At 43.8% G+C, this 16,929-nt stretch overlaps 1 protein-coding gene across 1 annotated transcript in view; it reads right to left on the bottom strand.

Annotated features, from left to right (window-relative positions):
- The window catches only part of LGR6 (leucine rich repeat containing G protein-coupled receptor 6), a 153,504-nt gene that overhangs the window by 11,417 nt on the left and 125,158 nt on the right, over window positions 1-16,929 (bottom strand). Inside the window, exons 7-14 of the mRNA XM_031937137.1 lie at window positions 12,832-12,900; window positions 10,969-11,040; window positions 10,660-10,731; window positions 7,874-7,942; window positions 5,981-6,052; window positions 5,058-5,123; window positions 2,939-3,010; window positions 2,231-2,302 (exon numbers count right to left, since the gene is read on the bottom strand). Of these exons, the coding sequence (XP_031792997.1) occupies window positions 2,231-2,302; window positions 2,939-3,010; window positions 5,058-5,123; window positions 5,981-6,052; window positions 7,874-7,942; window positions 10,660-10,731; window positions 10,969-11,040; window positions 12,832-12,900 (564 nt within the window). The remainder of the gene's footprint in view (window positions 1-2,230; window positions 2,303-2,938; window positions 3,011-5,057; window positions 5,124-5,980; window positions 6,053-7,873; window positions 7,943-10,659; window positions 10,732-10,968; window positions 11,041-12,831; window positions 12,901-16,929) is intronic.

Genomic DNA, 16,929 nt, shown 5'->3' with positions numbered 1-16,929 from the left:
GGGGACAGGGCTTTGAAAATGCAAGTAAGGATACATCCTGAGCCTCCACTGCCCTCCCTGGAAGCACTTTAAAATCCTCCAAAGCCTTAGTGGGGATGGAGGAATTAGGACTGGGACCAAGTTGCAGCTAAGGACTGGGCAGGGAGACCCTTGGGGAATACAGTCCTTTCCAAAGCTTCAGAATCCTCGGGCATGGGACTCGCCAATGTTTAGCAAACTGGTTCCTGTCCTGAGATGATATAGTCCCCCGCCTGGAGTTCCCCATCCTCAGGGGCCAGACACCCCTGGAGGTTTCCTGTCCTTCCCAGGAGAGCCCACGCTAACTGGAAACGTTCCTGCGACTGTCTCCCATCCTCCTGGCTTCCCTCTTGCTCCGCTGTCAGAACAAGAGGTCACTGTCCATGGTCTCATTGCAGGCCCGGATCCGAGTCAAGGGTTTGGAAATCCTTGTGCACCACAATCACGCTCAGGGGCCAGCAGACATGAGAGCCAGGAACAGTCATGTTATTCTACCGGAGAAACCCAGGGGGCCAAAGCTCCAAAGCAAACACAGCCACAGACTGTGTCTGAGAGGCCGGCTGGAGCTGTGGGAAGAGCCCCAAACTCAAGAGCCTGCGGCCTGGGCTTTGGGCCTGCCACTGCCGCTGACTTCTGGGGGGGGGGTGCCTTTGGCGGGGTATGTCTCCAAACCTCAGCCCCCTTCCCTCAAACACCCCACCTCCCCTCTCCCTGCCGCAGGGAAAAAGGATGTCACACCTTCTGTGGCTACCTCCCAGAGGGAGGGAGGGGGACACAGAATGGTGTCTATGAGAGCATCTTGAAAACTAGGATTGTTATTGTCCTTGGTCCAGAAAGTCACCTCCCCTCAGCCTGAGAGAGCCTCTGCTTGTAGGTGATCTCTAAGGTCAGATTATCTATGGGGGCAAGGGGTGCAGTGCAGAGGTCAGCCCTGGCTTCAAGAAGCACTCCTCTCCCCCGGGAGCTGGATGACTCTGGTCAGTCTGTCAGTAAATGTTTATTAAGTGCCCACCATGTACCCTGGGGAGTGCCTTAAGTTTTCTGGTCTCCCTCTGGGGGAGGGAGGAAGGGAGAAAGACAGAGAGACAGGGAGAGAGAGGGAGAGACAGAGACAGAGACAGAGAGACAGGGGAAGAGGGAGGGAGGAAGGGAAAGAGAGAGAGGGAGGGAGGGAGGGAGGAGGGAATGAAAGAGAGTGGAGGGTGGAGGAAGGGGAGGGAAGGAGACAGAGGAAGGGAGACAGAGAGGAAGAGAAAGTGACAAAGAGAGGAGAGAGAGGGAAGGATGGAGAGAGACAGAAACAGAGAGAGATACAGAGACAAAAAGATACAGAGAGACAAATAGAAAGAGACAGAGAGATAGACAGAGACAGAAGAGAGTTAGAGAAGGAGAAGCAATGTAGCATAGTGGGTGAAGTCCTTTGTTTGGCAAGAAGACCTTGGTAATCCTACCTGAGACCAAATAAGCTGTGGGAACCAAAATTAGTTATTTAAACTCTCTGGGCCCTGGTTTTCTTATCTATAAAGTAGGGAGGTTGAATTCAGCTCTGACTTCTAAGCTTCTTTCTTGTTCTTAAAGCAATGACACAATGATCTTTGTTATAAGGTAAATTTCTAAAAGTAGAGATTATTTAATTTTCTGTCTTTGTCTCCCCATCATCTAGCACAGTACTTGGCACAGTGCACTTAATAAATGTTTGTGGATGGATTGATTAATCTTTCTTTTTTAGAACTTAAAGAACTTTATCAGAATGGTGCCCTCCAGCTGTCTCCCAAAATGATATACCCTAAGTTACTGTCCCAAGGCCTTGGCTGAGCTTCCACAAAAGCAAAAAAAGTTTCCATCTCTATGAAGAAATCCCACTAGGAGAAATCTTCAATGCATTGAGGGTTTTGGGGTGAGGGGAAGGCAGAGAAGAGCTTAATGAGAAAGGGCAGATGTTTACAATGAGAGCTGGTACTGTGGAAATGTTGAAAAACATTCATAGATGATGTTCCCAGCTTAGGAGGTCATCCTACTATTTATCCTGTTCTGTTGGAAAGTCTGTCCAAATGACTGATTAGACAAGGAACACACTACCCTATGATCAAGCATTTACAAATACTTCCTCCCTGGGACATTTATTTCCCCTATTCCCCAGGTTTGCTTGATTGTCTTTAAGTCTTAGCTCCCATCTTAGGTAACCAGAGAAAGGGAAAGGCTGAGTACTCACAATTTGACCAGGGAGTGGAGGGTTACAAAAGCTTCAGGATGGATGAATCGGATAACATTCCAGCTCAGGTCCCTATAGCATCCAAAGGAGATAGTGGAGGTGCAGTTAGGAAAGGCAGGGGGGCTGTTACACTGCTGACTTAGTTTCCCCATCCAATATTCTCATGATTCTTCATAACACTAACTGTAACTCACTCAAGTAGGGAGGTACTGCCTGGCTCCAGATTTCCTTCTGGTGCCCCAAGGAACAGAAGAGGCAATAGCAAGGCTCAAAGCTCCAAAGGACCTTGGATGCCAGTCTGAGAAATGATTTCAGGAATCATAAATATTTCTGACACAGGCCAACACTTTTGTGTGGATTACAAACTTACATATCAATTATATATGTACAAAGTATCTATGGCACATATTGCCCATAGATATATGTATATAGATTTTATTTAGCCATAAATATCCCCAAATATGCCTGTATATCCATATGTGTACATGTCTTTATAGAAATGAGTATATATATATATATATATATATATAATATGTGTGTGTATAGATATACACACACCCCTACATAGAGAAATGTACATTTTTTCTGTTTATATATATACAGGGGTGTGCATGTATAGTATTCTAGGGGGGTGTAGTGCCTTTTACCAGAAGCCTGCTGTCCTTCCCCAGAGCTCCCCAGGACATCCCAGGCTACACTAGTACTCACAGAGCCCGAAGGACAGTCAGCTGGCTGAAGGTGTCCACACCGATTTCCCACATCTGATTGTGCTGAAGGCCACTAGGGCAGCAAGAGAAAACAGGGTGAGAAAAGAGAGGGGACAATGGGGAGGCTCTGGCCTTGCTCCCTGCCCTAAGGGGGGGGACAAGCTCCCCAATTCTCCTGGCCTAGGAAGAAAGGGCCCAGCCCGAGGAAGTCACCAGGATTAAGTGGAGCAGATGGGTATCCGGTTGCCCTGAGTAAATGGGTCAAGAAACAAAGCTACAAAGCCACCAGTGTGGTCCCGGGGAGTTGCCTTTCAGAGCTCCCACTGGGCCTGGATTCCAGCCCCAAGCCTTCTTTGTCACTGAACTCTCCAGCTCTTTGGTGTCCTCCCTAGGTCCCTGGATCAATTAGGCTTCCCCTATCCAGGATTTAATTGAAGTGGGAGTTTCCTGATTTCATTGACCCATTAAATATTTGCCCCCTGGATCAGTAGCAATCTTTCCTAATTTCAAGGATTTGTCGTCCCTCCTCTCAAGTTCTTGGATCAGCAGTATGATTTCTAGACTTCCAGGAGCAGGTAGACGGCACAGTGGACAGAGCACTGGTCCTGGATTCAAGAGGACCCAACTTCAAATTCAGCCTCAAATACTTAACATTTACTAACTGTGTGACCTTGGCCAATTGCTTTAAACAAAAAAAAAAAAGAGAGACTTCTATGCTTCTAGAATAGTTGAGTCCTACATGCCCACAGACAAATTGGGTACCCCTTCAGGGTAGGAAAGTTGTCTCCTAAGTGTGCACCCTGGGGGGATAACTGGGGGGAGCTGTATGAACTCATGGGATATGTAATTACATCCCACTCTTTTTTAGGGAGTCAATTGTGAGGCTGGTCTCCAATATAACTGTACCCCTTCTACACCCATGATGACTCTTCCACCTTACCCCTTTCTATTCAGGACAATCTACCAGCTTTCATTTTTCTGGACTGGGTATTAGCCCTTCTGGGAGTTATCCCAGCTAGCTATCTGAATAGCTACAGTAACTATAAAGTTGCCATTAGAAAAAATCCCCTTGTCACTATCCCCATATGCCATTTTTCCCTCTTAGCATACCCACCAGAAAAAAAGAAAACATTTTACTTATAAAGGTACATGATAAAAAAGTTTGGAAACCACCATTCTAAAGGAACAGTGGATGGCACTGGGGGGAAAGCATCCTGGTCAGAGAACAGAGCTGTCTCTGGGGTCTCTCTGGGATTTTACTGGATTTGCCCCATTCCTCCTCACAACCCAGGAGTCCTGAAGAATCCTCTGGATGTGATATAGAGAGAGCCTCAGGAACGTGAGGGAATCTCTTAGTAATTTTTTAAAAAGAGGATATGCTTTCTCCTCCACAACCCATCCTCCTCTTGAACCACACTCTGATCTTGAAAGCCACATGGGACAGAGTTGGCTCAGACCTTCATGGAAGCAGAAAGGGTAGAAATGGTCAGACCCAGAAGCCCTCTCAGCCCCCAGACCAACTTTGTATTTACAGAGCCCAAAGAGCAATTCTTATTTAAAAAAAAAAAGTGACATTTTTCAATGAAATTCCAGGTTGTTTCCTAGATTGGACCTGGCCCTGTTGTAATCCCACCTTATAGAGCCATGTCTATACTGCCTCCCTAGCTTCTCCCTACTGCATCCCACCATTTCTCTACCAATCCCCGCAAAGGTAAGAATGACCAGACATTTAACTTTCAACCAAGCTCCTCAAGAAAGCCTTCCTAGCTGACAGAAAAGCTCTTTCCTTTCATCCCACTTTTTTTTTCTTGCATTTATCAATTTCTGTTGATTGTACTGGTGTATTTGTCTTGCTCCCTTCCTCCTCCACTGCCACTGAACCATCAGACCACTGGGTTCAGGCTGCTCCTTGTTCTGAGCCCCAAATGTACCCCACGTGCCTTCTCCAGAGCTCCAATGGTAACAATGATAACACCTTCCCCTTCTGCAGAGCCCGACAATTCCGAAAACCCTGCAACGGGGTGGTGTAAATTTCCCTTAGCCAGAAGCTAAGATTCTGGACTTTCTGCCTGTTCCTCCAGACTGGCTCTGAGCTCAGAGCCTCCCTCCATCTCACTCACATTTCTTCCAGTTTCTGACACCTGCGTAGGCTGGGCAGCTCCTCGATTTGATTATGAGAGAGTTCCCTGCAGGGAGAAAGGAAAAAGCCAAGACAGTAAAGCAGCAGACTGTGTGGATGGGGAACAACGGTATTGTAGGGATGGGGAAAGATGATCTGGGGGAGGGCAATGGAAAGGTGTTATCTCCCCTACCCAGTGGGGAACTCAAGGAGGTCCCAGGGAGCAGATCCACTGCTCACGCATCGGACACTTGGACATCAATTTCCTCCTTCCCTCCCTGGAAATTGAGATGACTTTACTCTCTCTCCCCTCTCCCATCCTTTTATTTCTACTAAACCTTGATCAGGAGAGTCCAGTGTAGGATTTCTCCTATGAGATCTGGCCCAGCTTCATTGACTAGGTACTGGGAAACGGATAAGGGAAGGGGATGAGGCTGGAGAGAAGACCCTTGAGGGCAGCAGAGAATGGAGGAAAGAAAGTAGGGGAAATAGTGGAGGAGGCAGGGTAAGAGAAAATGAGCAAGAATCAACATTATGTCAATTGATGTTGATTTATGCACATAATCATCTTTCCAATTAAGAGTTCTGGAGCCATCTGCTCAGACCATTTTTGGTAATTATGGAACCTATCTGGATGTCCTCCGAGCCAAAACCAGAGACAAGGAGAAAGCAAAACTCCTTTGCCTTCCCAGAGAGCAGAGCTACACAAGTGCTCCTAGGACCTCGTGGGACATTTATTTCCCTTGTGTAAACCCAGTTAGGAAGGAAGGGCTGTCTTTAGCAGTCTCTCAGGAGGGCCTGGATCTGTCTCACCATCAGGGGCACTATCTGACCTAGTAGGATAGGAGTAAAATGGGCATTTCTAAGGCCATGGGTAAAAGGAGATTACAAGGTCAGGGTGGGGCAGGCCCAGGGTCTACTCACAGGACTCGGAGTCTGGGGAGCTGCTGGCACATGCCCAAGGGGAGAAGCTGAATGCCTGCTCTCGTCAGGGTCCTGGGGGGAGAAGACAAATAGTGTTGGCGCCTAGCCAAGACCCCATGACCCCCCTTTCCCTCCAACTTTACCCCACTCTGGATCTTTGGATCTGATGTTGATGTGGGAAGACAGAGCCAACAATAGAATGAGACAAAAGGCAAGGGGACTGGGTTGGGAAGGAAGTACAGATATTTGTTTGGGTAAGGGGTAAGAAGGGTCCAAAGTTTAGCTTTCAATCAAGTTCCTCAAGAAAGTTTTCCCACCCATTCGTCAGCTGACAGAACAGAGTTCCCTGTCTCTCACCTCAGTCCCTTTTATTGCACTTATTTATTTCTGTGGATTCCATGTGTATATTCATCTTGTCCCTCTCCCCCTGCTCCCACTCTCTGTTACTGAGCTATTAGGTCACTTGGGACAGGGACCATATAGGATTAGGGCAGGCTGGGGTGGAAAGTGGGGCCAGGAAGCCAGGGATCCAAGGACATAGAGGAGGGAGTATGCAATGCTTTGGTCATGTGGAATGGGAAGAACATCAACCATTATCTCTATCCCATCTCAGGACCCAGTCTTCTCCAGGAACAAAAAACAGATGTACATCCTTAGGAAAGTTTTACTTCTTCCTGGGAAGGCAGTTGAGGGCATTGCTATTTGAGCTCCATTGATGGCCTTCTCATCCTGGAGCTTCTCTCCAGCCCTGTAGCCCCCTCCTTCCTGGGGGCATTCTCCTAGAACCATCACTTTGAGGAAGGGCCCAGGTCCACCATCTCTCATTCCTTTCCTAGCTCTTCTTATCCCTCTAGAGACTTAGTCAACATTTCTCCTCCCTTCCTTTTTCAGTTCTTTTTCATGTGTTTTTCTTTTCTCATTAAAAAAATAAGTTCTTCTTGTCCTTGTTAAAAGGAAGTTTCCATGTGTAGGAAGAGAAGAAGCTTACATGCATAGGGAGAAGACACGATTGGGTAAAAGATAGAGCTGGATTAGAGAATGAGGGTTAATACAAGGGATGTGGTATGTTCTAGCTGGGAACTGAGGCCAAGGAAACCGATGGTTCAATTTTCCCAGCTGTGTTCCGAGGATCAGGCTTGCCATTTCTAACTGTATCAGTGGTAAGAAAAATAGAATCCATTGTTTAATCCATAAACATTTATTAAGTACCTACTATAGGCGAGACTCTGTGCTAAGCACTGGTAGAAGCAAACAGAAATAGAAAGAAGGCAGTCTGGCTCACCATCTGCCTCCTCTGGCACTCGAGCTTCCCTATGGCTTTTGAGCAAAACAAGTTAAAGGATCAAGCTAAAAAATTCATCACATGTAGTTAAGCTAAAGAACAGGATGGGAGCCCTAGCCCCACATCTTGCCATGTTGTGACCAATGGTGGCAAGCTCCTAGAGGAACCCTGAATGGGAAAGGTGTAAGTGCTGGCCCACGGAGCCAGGTCTCTGGGAACAGAGGTCTCCTCCCAGCTCAGCTGGCTCCAGGCCCACCTGGAGGACCAGAGTCCTGGCCAGAAGTCTCGCCAGTGAGGGACCAGGTACGGGCCACCTGGCTGAGGGTGACTTCATCACAGAGTCCTAGAGTTAGAGTTAGAAAGATCCTTTAGTCCAGTTCTCTCATGTTATAGATGGAACAGGTTCAGAGAGGGGAAGTTGCTCACCCAAAAATACACAGATAATATGGAACAAAGCTGGGATCTGAACTCCCTTTGTAATGTGCTTTCCTGTGTCCTCCTCAAGGAGCTCAAAGAGGGAGAAGATCTCCTCTGAGCAGATCTAGGGTGGTGATGGTGAAGAGACAGGAAACATGATGGGGGCATGGGGTGAAGGGGACACTACTACTTACAGGATCTCCAAACTGGTGGTGCCTTTCAGATCAGGGAACTCTCGGATATCAGTCGCCCCATTCAGTGACCTAGGAATGAAAAGCAGAAACCTCTCTAAAGAGATGGTTTGGGGGACTGGCAGGGAGGGACTAAAATGGGTTCTCTGCCAAGGAAAGGGTTGAGAATCCTCCTTGTTAATCTCCCCAAACTTAGCTTTATTCCTCCAGGGACCTCATCTTCTAAAGTTCCCACAGAACCTCCCTTTAATTTTTCCTAAGCCAACCATAGTCAGTAGGGATTGCATCCAGAAACTTAGCTATAAGGGAAGCCCGACATAGCTGAAAAAAATATATTCAGGTGGGGTCAGCCCACCCCACCAGAACAGGAAAAAGAGGAATAGGAATAGAGAAAATGCTAGGGGAATTCCTATGCATTTTGACCATGAGAAAAAAACTCAACAAGCAACATGAAAATTGGAATTGTTTTTTTAAAAAAGTCAACAGCTTAGATTCTTCTGATCAAAAATCTACAACACTGACACCAAGAACAATGGGCTTATATGGGTAGTCCTCTAAATATCTAGTACAAATTGGTGGTCCTGGGAACTCTAAATATAAGTATTGGTTTAAACCAAGAAAGAGTCAGATTTCTTATATTTTGTATCTCCCTACCCAGGCCCTAGCAACAGAGTTCAAATGGGGAATTATGTATTCTTTCCTTTATGCAAAGAACACTTATTCTAGACCTACTATGGACAGGAGAACTGTACTAAGTGCCTGGGGAGATGCAAAGAAAAATAAATATCGTCCAGGCCCTCAGGCAGTTTACACTCTAAAATGGGAAGATGAGACATGTCAACAAAGAATTATAATACAACCTGGAATATGGTAAATTCCTTTAAGAGAAAAATAAAGAGCTATGAGATTACTCCTTGAGTACAAGTACTGTCTCACTTTTGTGCCTGGAATATAGTAGACCTTGTTAGTTGTCTGTTTATTCATTAAAATATGAGTAATGATTTATAAGTGATTTATTTAAATTTTAAGTAATTAATTTAAATTTATATATTTGGATTTTACATAATTTACTTTGATTTAAATAAGTTTAAAGTATTTAAGTTTAATTTTTAAAATTTATAAAAGAACTCTACATTTTCATTTATTTTATGATTTAAGTATCACCTGGAACCAGGAAGTTCCAGTTTGTTTTCATTAGGCTAATAAATTTTCTGTAATTATCCCCTTTCCCTGATATAATAAAAATAACAACAGCAGCAACAATATGTGTCGGTTTATGATTTGTAAAGCACTTTCTATCTGTCCTCCCCTTTGAGGTAGCTGCTATCATCCCCATCTTTACTAATAAGGAAACTGAAGCTGATAGAGATGAAGTAACTTGCCTAAATGACAGAGCTAGTTGATATGTCTGAAGAGAGATCTGAATTTTGGGTCCTCCTGATCCCAAGCTTGCTTATCTCCTAAATTAAGTTGCCTTTGCTATAAAATCACATTAGACATCTAGACCTGCTTTAGGAGTGCTGTTCTTTCCCCTCAGCCTGGTCTCCTTAGGGAACTGTGCTCCCCTAGCACGTAGAAGGGATCACCTGATTGTTGAACCTCTAGGCAGTTCCATGCGATGATGGGACACTGCTTGGAATTGAGTCTTTTTATGTGAGCTGTGTATGCTTCTGTTTTCCCATCCAAGCTATAAGCTAAGAGTAGAGATGAAGTTTTATCTTTTTTTTTTTTTGCATCATCTTCAGTATCATCATATATAGATCAGGTGCTCAAAAGATGTTTGTTGGTGATGATTCTAAGACGGTGGACTAAGCCATGTGGAGCAAGGAGGGAGGAAGTGGGAGCTGAACTGAGTCTTAGGGAAAAGGTATAGATAAAGACAGCATGTCTTCCCCTCGAAGGCAACCTAAATCAGGAAAAGAGGACCAGCTTTTTTTCCAATTCAACACATGGAACCAAACAAGAACTATATCCATTCTTCCTCTGTATAACTGGGGAAATACCAGTATAGTTTTAACAACCATGTGTCAGCAAAAAAATCAACATATGCACAATACATTTTAAAATTTAATCAGCAGTATATAATACTTTGCCTGCCTCTTTCTTAAGTCTGGATAATCAGTAAAATAGTAAATCAAGTTCTGATTTGTAGCAGTTGCTGAATTCTAAGATGTAAATGCTCATGTTGAAAATTTAACAGCATTTCTGGTGACTAAGAACTAGACCTAGCACACTCCTGTTACAATCCACTAGGATTAGCAAATCCTGAATAAGCTCTAAGGGTTTTGTTAATACTAATATTGCTACTAATAAAAATGAGGAGGGGGATAACTAACTTGTTCTGTAAGTTCTGAGGCTGGATTTGCACTCAGGTCTTTCTGACACCAAACCCAGTGCTCTATTCACTGCATAACCTAACCGCCACATTGGCCAGTCTCTTTCTTCATACCACATACATGGACATATCATACATAACAAGATTGATGAAAACTGGTGAAAAATTTTTGAATGGAAATATTCCCTATTCCTGAGGACAGATCATTTCACTCATTTTCAGATCTAGGGAAATCTAAGGAAGCTCCAAAAGGTAAAGTGACATTCTGGACTTCAAAACTTGTTTTGGAATGGGATTTTGCTAATTCTGCAAGGAAATTCTCTAAGGACTTTAATCAATGGAACCTTTGTCAAGAAGAATAAGGAAATATTAGGGAAATCCAAGATGGGCAAGTGAATGGAAGAAAGTGGAGATAAGAAGTTCCAACTACCCCAGTCTACTTGTACCAACTTACAGTGTATGAAGCTTTGGCAGGTACTGAAAAGCTGACCGTCCCACAAACTGGATTGGGTTGTCATAAAAGTGGCTGGAACGAGAAGACCCAAACTCCCAAGTCACTATATAGCTACAACAATTCTCCCCAAGTCCTTTTACCCACTCAGTTCTAACTTGGTTTTCCCATTTTTTTTCTCCTATCAATGGGAAATGAGTTCAGAGAGATTGAGAAGACACAGCCCTTCTTGTTTCTCTCTGGGAACTCTGGAAAGGCCATTTCATCCAGACCCATACCCCACTCCCGCTACCAAAGAGTGCCGGGCCTTACATGGTCTGTAGTAATGGGTTCCCCACAAATGCCTTCTCAGGAATGGCCTTGATGTTATTGTTATGGAAACCCCTAGGAGAGAATAAACCATAGACAGTGAAGAAATGAAAGAGAGAATTAGTACAGTGCCAAAAATAGACAATCCTTTTAGCTAAAATTCAATACATTTGGTGATCTTTGAAGGTCTCTTCCAGCCTTAAACCTAAGAGTCTAAGATCCTAAGACCTGTTTCTGAGCCTAAATGCCCTGAGTTCAAATTTTGTCTAAAGCTCTTCTTTGTAAACCAAATTCCTCTCCTTTGTCCTGGGAGGTCTGAGAAAAGAAGCAATAAAGTATCTCAAAACTTAAGCTGTATTTAAAGAACCTATAGGCAATGTGGACTTCTCCAGAACTGGAATTCTGGAGTTTAGACTTCCCACAGATGGGATTCTTACTCCAGAGGAGATCTGGGTGCTGAGTTTAGACCCCCACATATGGGGTTCTTACTTCTGAGGAGATCTGGGTGGGCAGGACTATTTTTCAGGAAGGATGCCTCGGTAAAAAAAGAACAAACTCTCAGAGTGGAAGGCTAGCTTCAGGACCACTGATACAGGGGAACTGGGGAAGGATATTTACTAACAATGATCCAAAAAGGCTATGTAAGGACCTTAAGCACCTGTGTCTTCAAGGAGACAAGCAAAACAGGCTAAGTTATAATTTGGATATGTGCTTATGGACAGGTCTGTGGAAGAAATGAGGTCAGTGGTACCAAGGGAGCTAATTTCCTGAGCCTGGGGCCATCCAAAATGAGCTCTCTCAGCTTTCCTCTTAGATAACTAAAAATCTGTCTCTTTGCTTTCCTTTTCTTCTTTTGCTCATGTATCAGTGGAGGAAATGTCCCTCTAGTTTTTCAAAACAAACTTCTTCATCGGTGCCTTTGATCTCATCACCCCACTCCATTCTTAGATGGTCTTCCCAACAGTCATCCCTTCCATCTTGCATCTTCATTGTCTCCCTCTCTAAAGCTTTTTCCTCTTTGCCTACAAATATGCTCTAATATTTCCTTTCTTTAAAAAACAAAATAAATTTCCTTCTCCCAGTGGCTTTGATGATGTAATTCTGTCCAATTTTCCTTGTATGTCTATAAGTAGCCCTTTTTCCATCCCCTTCAGAGACTTCTCTTCCTCTTTCTGCCCCCCAAACGCATGTGTCTCCCCACCCCTCACTGATATAAAGTCCTGAGCTTACTTCTGCCTACACTCATTCATGGAGAAGTTCATCAACTCTTATAGTTGACCCTCTCATATTTAAGACTCTCAAATCTTCATCTCCACCCTGAATTGCTCCCTTATTTTCTATGATACATTGCTACCTGGATGCCCTAACATCAGTTCAAATTGAAAATATCTCTAAATGAAATAAAAGCTTATGATTGATTGGTTAATTGTCTCATTTCCTGCCCTTCATAAACCAGTTCCTCCTCTTGACTTCCTTGTTTCTGCTAATAGAACCTTCTCATCATCATCCAGATTCATCTTTGACTCCCTCTTCCTGGCAGCATGAGGTCCAGTTGCGGTGAGGGCACTAAGACAAAGACCATGTTATGTATCTGGGGGGAGAGGCAACCCCAGGCCAGGGAAGGCGAAGAATCATTTCTCTTGATGACAAACACAGTAGAAATGCTTCAAACCAGGCTAATGAGGTCTGTGAGTATTTATTCCTAAATTGTTGAGGGAGCAGAAGCAACTTTAAAGGATTGTGGACAGGGAGAGGATGAAAGCACCCCCAAACAGGGGCTCCCTCTGCCTCCATCCCAAACCCTCTCAGACAGCAGACCTCTCTCCTAAGAAGAGGAGACCCATGGAAACCTACAGAGGCTCTTACAATTCCTGGAGTCTGCCAAGGGTCCGGATGGCCACAGGGAACTCCAGCAGCTCATTATAATTCAGGTCTCTGGAAGGCAAGAGCAGAGCAATTATTAAAGGGGAGGCTTAACAGGGCATGGCAGGGTCCTGGAGAAATGGAAACTTGGCTCTGGATTCAACCAGAGAGATGGGTTTTCCAACGTTGGGGATCCAGCTGCCAATGTCTGGAAACAAATATTCACACTCCATCCTGCTCCCCAAATTACCAGCCATGCATTTTTTCCTTGTAAAAAGAGACCATCTGGGGGAAGGGAAGATCACTGAGAGGAGCTAATTTCACCCAAATGGCCCCCTAAAACACAGGATAACTCCAGGAGACATTGACCTATTCCTAGAGATGAAAAATGGGGAAGGGTTGGCCATGCTCTTTCCTTCTAACACCCTGTCACCAGGACTACCAGGAAGAGCTCCTGCTCCTGCTAGAAGTTTCTCTTGGCATTCTCAGCCTAAGCTCTGGTCCTATTATAGAAAGGGACCATGTTGCAGATTTTTAAAGATTTATGTTTGCCTTCATATGCATGAAATTCATGTCATTTCTAAATGCCCTTAATCTGTAATCCTTTTGCTTAGGTGCCTACCCTAGTGCCTCCTCAGTAATTAGACTGCTCAACCTTTTCTTTTCCTCCCCAGCATCCAGTTCCACCCCCTTCACCCTCACCCCCACCCATCCAGCTCATCCTGCAGGAGACAATGAGTCAGAGATCCCCAGTGAAGTCCAATGCTGGTCCAGGTAATGAATGGTAAGAAGCCGAGGAGGGTCTAGAGTCCTCAAGATGACGCCATTCTTTACCTTCTCAGGTCAGCTTCCTAAAGCCACACCCACCCTGACAACTGGAAAAAGGCTAGAGCATAGGGACCACGTGGAGGCCCTTTAATTATAGGGCACCTAAGCAGGTTCTGTGGGTATAAATACCATGTTAACACGGCGATAATGACAGACTCCTCCAGATTGCTGGGTCATTACATTTAATAGTCCTGCAGGTAATTCATGGCAACTCTGCACCAGGGCTGAGAGAATCCAGACAAAAGTCTGACTGCCAACCAACAGCTGCATCATTGTCCCCTAACTTCCCCCTCACTAATTAACCTATTACCCTCAAATCCCTCCCTTGCCATTCATCTATACACATTACATAACCCATTCTATTCCCTCCGCTTCTCCACCAAGGCCAGTTCCTTGCTGCACTACGTTCCAAACAAATTTCCAAGCAGACTATTCCAGGATCTGAGAAGGGGAAGCGATGGCAAGCTCATGGCATGGGATCTTCCAGGACATCTAATTCAACTTACTCATTTTCCCCATAAAGAAATTAAAATCTAGAAAAGCTAGCTGACTGTCCTAAGGTCATACCAACTATAAGTAGAATAGATTCTCTGATTCAGAAATAAATTCAGTGGCTTTTCCATTACCTCATTCTGACCCTCAGTCTGAAGAAAGGAGCTCTCATTGCAGTAGAGGGATTAATATTAGACAACAGAAAAGGACTTTTCACACCACCACAGGTGGTTGGAGACTAGACTGGGTTATTGGGTTACAGGAAGTGGAGGAGATGAGAAGGAACAGGAAATCCCTTTCTTAGACATTGGTATGCTTTGAGTCGAGAGGAGTTGAACCTGGAGACAGAGGCATGGGGAAGGAGAACCTTTCCGGCAGTCAGGTGGCATGGATTCAAGTTCTATTCTGCTCATTGTATAGTCAAGAGCAAGTTAATTCAATTCTCTGAGCCTCAAATTTCCAGCCCCCTTCAAGAGGGGAAAACAACTCTTCTGCAGCAGGCTCACAGATTTGTTGGAAGGAAAGTGTTTTTTATAAAGAACTAGGTAAATGGAAATGATTATTGTGGATCCTTCTCTGAAATTCTGTGATTCTTTATCTCCAGGTAAGTCCCACTTAATGGTAACTTCCAGAGAGACTTTTGCAAAGATGACTCTTCATGCTTTCCCCTAAGATATATAATGATATATTCTCACAAGAAAATTAAAACTCATCCCAAAAAAAGACAATGAATGATTGGAAGAACTGTTACAAGAAAAAAAATGATAAAGTAAGGAAATAATTGCTTCCAAACAGACTGGAAATCTAAATAAATTCAAAGAAGGCTTAATTAGATTCATGGATGACAGATTAATCTAAAGTTACACCTACACAACACCAAGGGAAGGAGAGTTTTCCAGATTACGTAGGTTATTGAACCTGTGTAGATATATGGATGGGCTAATTCCCGCTACCTCATTTTGTTTCTAATTTAAGAGGTTTTGAAAGGGTTGTCCCTAAATCTTCAAAACTGATCTCAGAGACAACCACATCCTCCTGCAACCTGTGCTCTGTCACCCCTGTGGTGACAAAACCCAATGCTAAGAGGCCATAAAACTGACTCCCTGGGGCAAGGTGGATGCTCCTTTTTCTTGTCACTTTCCCTGATCCTTGCTGCAGAAACAAAACTAGATAATTATTTCTTTTTGTTATTGTTGGTATTCAGTCATGGTCAACCCTTCATGAGTCCATTTGGGGTTTTCTCAGCAGAGATACTGAGTGGTTAGCATTTATTTCTCCAGCTCATTTTGAGTAAACCAAGGCAAACAAGGATAAGTGCTTTAAGCACAGTCACAAAGCCAGCAAGTATCTGAGGCCAGATTTGAAATCAAGAAGATGAATCTTTCTGCCTCCAGCCTTGGAACTCTCCTGGAACTGCCCTTCCTTTGCAGGTGCTTTTCCAGAAGTAATCTCATAGGCTGAGAGAAAGAAGACTGAAGAAATAATTCAGTTGAGAGTTGGAATAGGCAAAGAGCACATGGCAGGGATGATATTTGTACATTTAGTCAAGAAATTAAGAGAAATTATCTGCAGAAAATTACATTTGCTATCCTTCGTGCCTAGAATACATTCCCTTAATTACTCAGGATTCATGATATCCTTTCTTTCCTTCATGAAGGATCACAAGTTCCACCAGCTACCTAAAGCTGCTGATTTCCCTTTCTGTTAATGGCTTCTCTCCCAGCCTACTTTCTGTTTTATTATTGTGTATTTATTCTCTTTATTCTGTTTTATGCTTTGTATTTGTATCCTTTGGACAGTGCCTGGAACATAGTAGATGATTTAAAAATTGGTTGATTGAATAGCAGATTACAAACAAATGTATTCTGGATTAGTCCATCCAAATATCTACAATGGTTCAATGGTCTAGGTAATTTTGAAAACCCTCCTTACCTTGGTATTGTGTATGCATAGCTTCAGATTAAGCTGGGTTTTTTTCTATGTAGCATTTTCTGATACACATCCCCATCTTTGCTTAAGGGTTCTTTCCATCTTTCTAACCAGCCAGAGTAGATCCTCCTAACCATACAGTCATAGATGATAGTAAACAATTCCTTTCCAGATAGGGCACTGTGTAGAAACTGCTTAGAACAATACCAGAGACACTGAGTCTTCTGGTTGGTGGCTTTGGTTTAACAGAGCTGCCCTTCTTGGGGAAGTTGGAAGCACAGTATGTATGGGAAGCAGCTGAAGAAATGTCCCTTCCTGACAAATGATGCAGCTGCTCACCTCCCTTCCAGAATGTTTTACAATGTTCTGAATGCCAACTGGAAAACTGATTCATAAATTTATAGTCTATTATCTTTAATAGCCCAGAATCAAAACAATGATTGTAGAGTTAATTATTCTGCTCATTCCCAAGAGCTCAGTGCAAAAAGGAAAAGGTCCCAGGAAGGAGAAGCTGACCATACGAGAAACCAACCTTCTGACCCTTCTACAAACTACAGCCTGCATCTTTTGGCAACTTGCTGCTAAACCTTTACACTGTTTTGGGGGCCATTTCATAAAATCAAAATGATTTCTAAATCTATGTGCTACAAAATAATCAGAGGATATGTTTAAAGTACATTCTGACACCCACTTAAAGCAATGGAGTATACATCCACAATTGCTATGTATAAATTATCTGGGGTGGGGGGCGGGGAGAAGAGAAAAAAAAAGAAAGAAACAAAGAGAAAAACAGACAGAGATAGAAAGTCAGAGCCAGAGATAGAGACAGAGTCAGAGAAAGAGAAATTGGTT

The sequence above is a fragment of the Sarcophilus harrisii genome, chromosome 4 (genome assembly GCF_902635505.1).
Source record: "Sarcophilus harrisii chromosome 4, mSarHar1.11, whole genome shotgun sequence".
NCBI classification, from domain to species: domain Eukaryota; kingdom Metazoa; phylum Chordata; class Mammalia; order Dasyuromorphia; family Dasyuridae; genus Sarcophilus; species Sarcophilus harrisii.
Note: the sequence above shows the minus strand (reverse complement) of the source record. Positions and strands in the feature narration are given on the sequence as shown.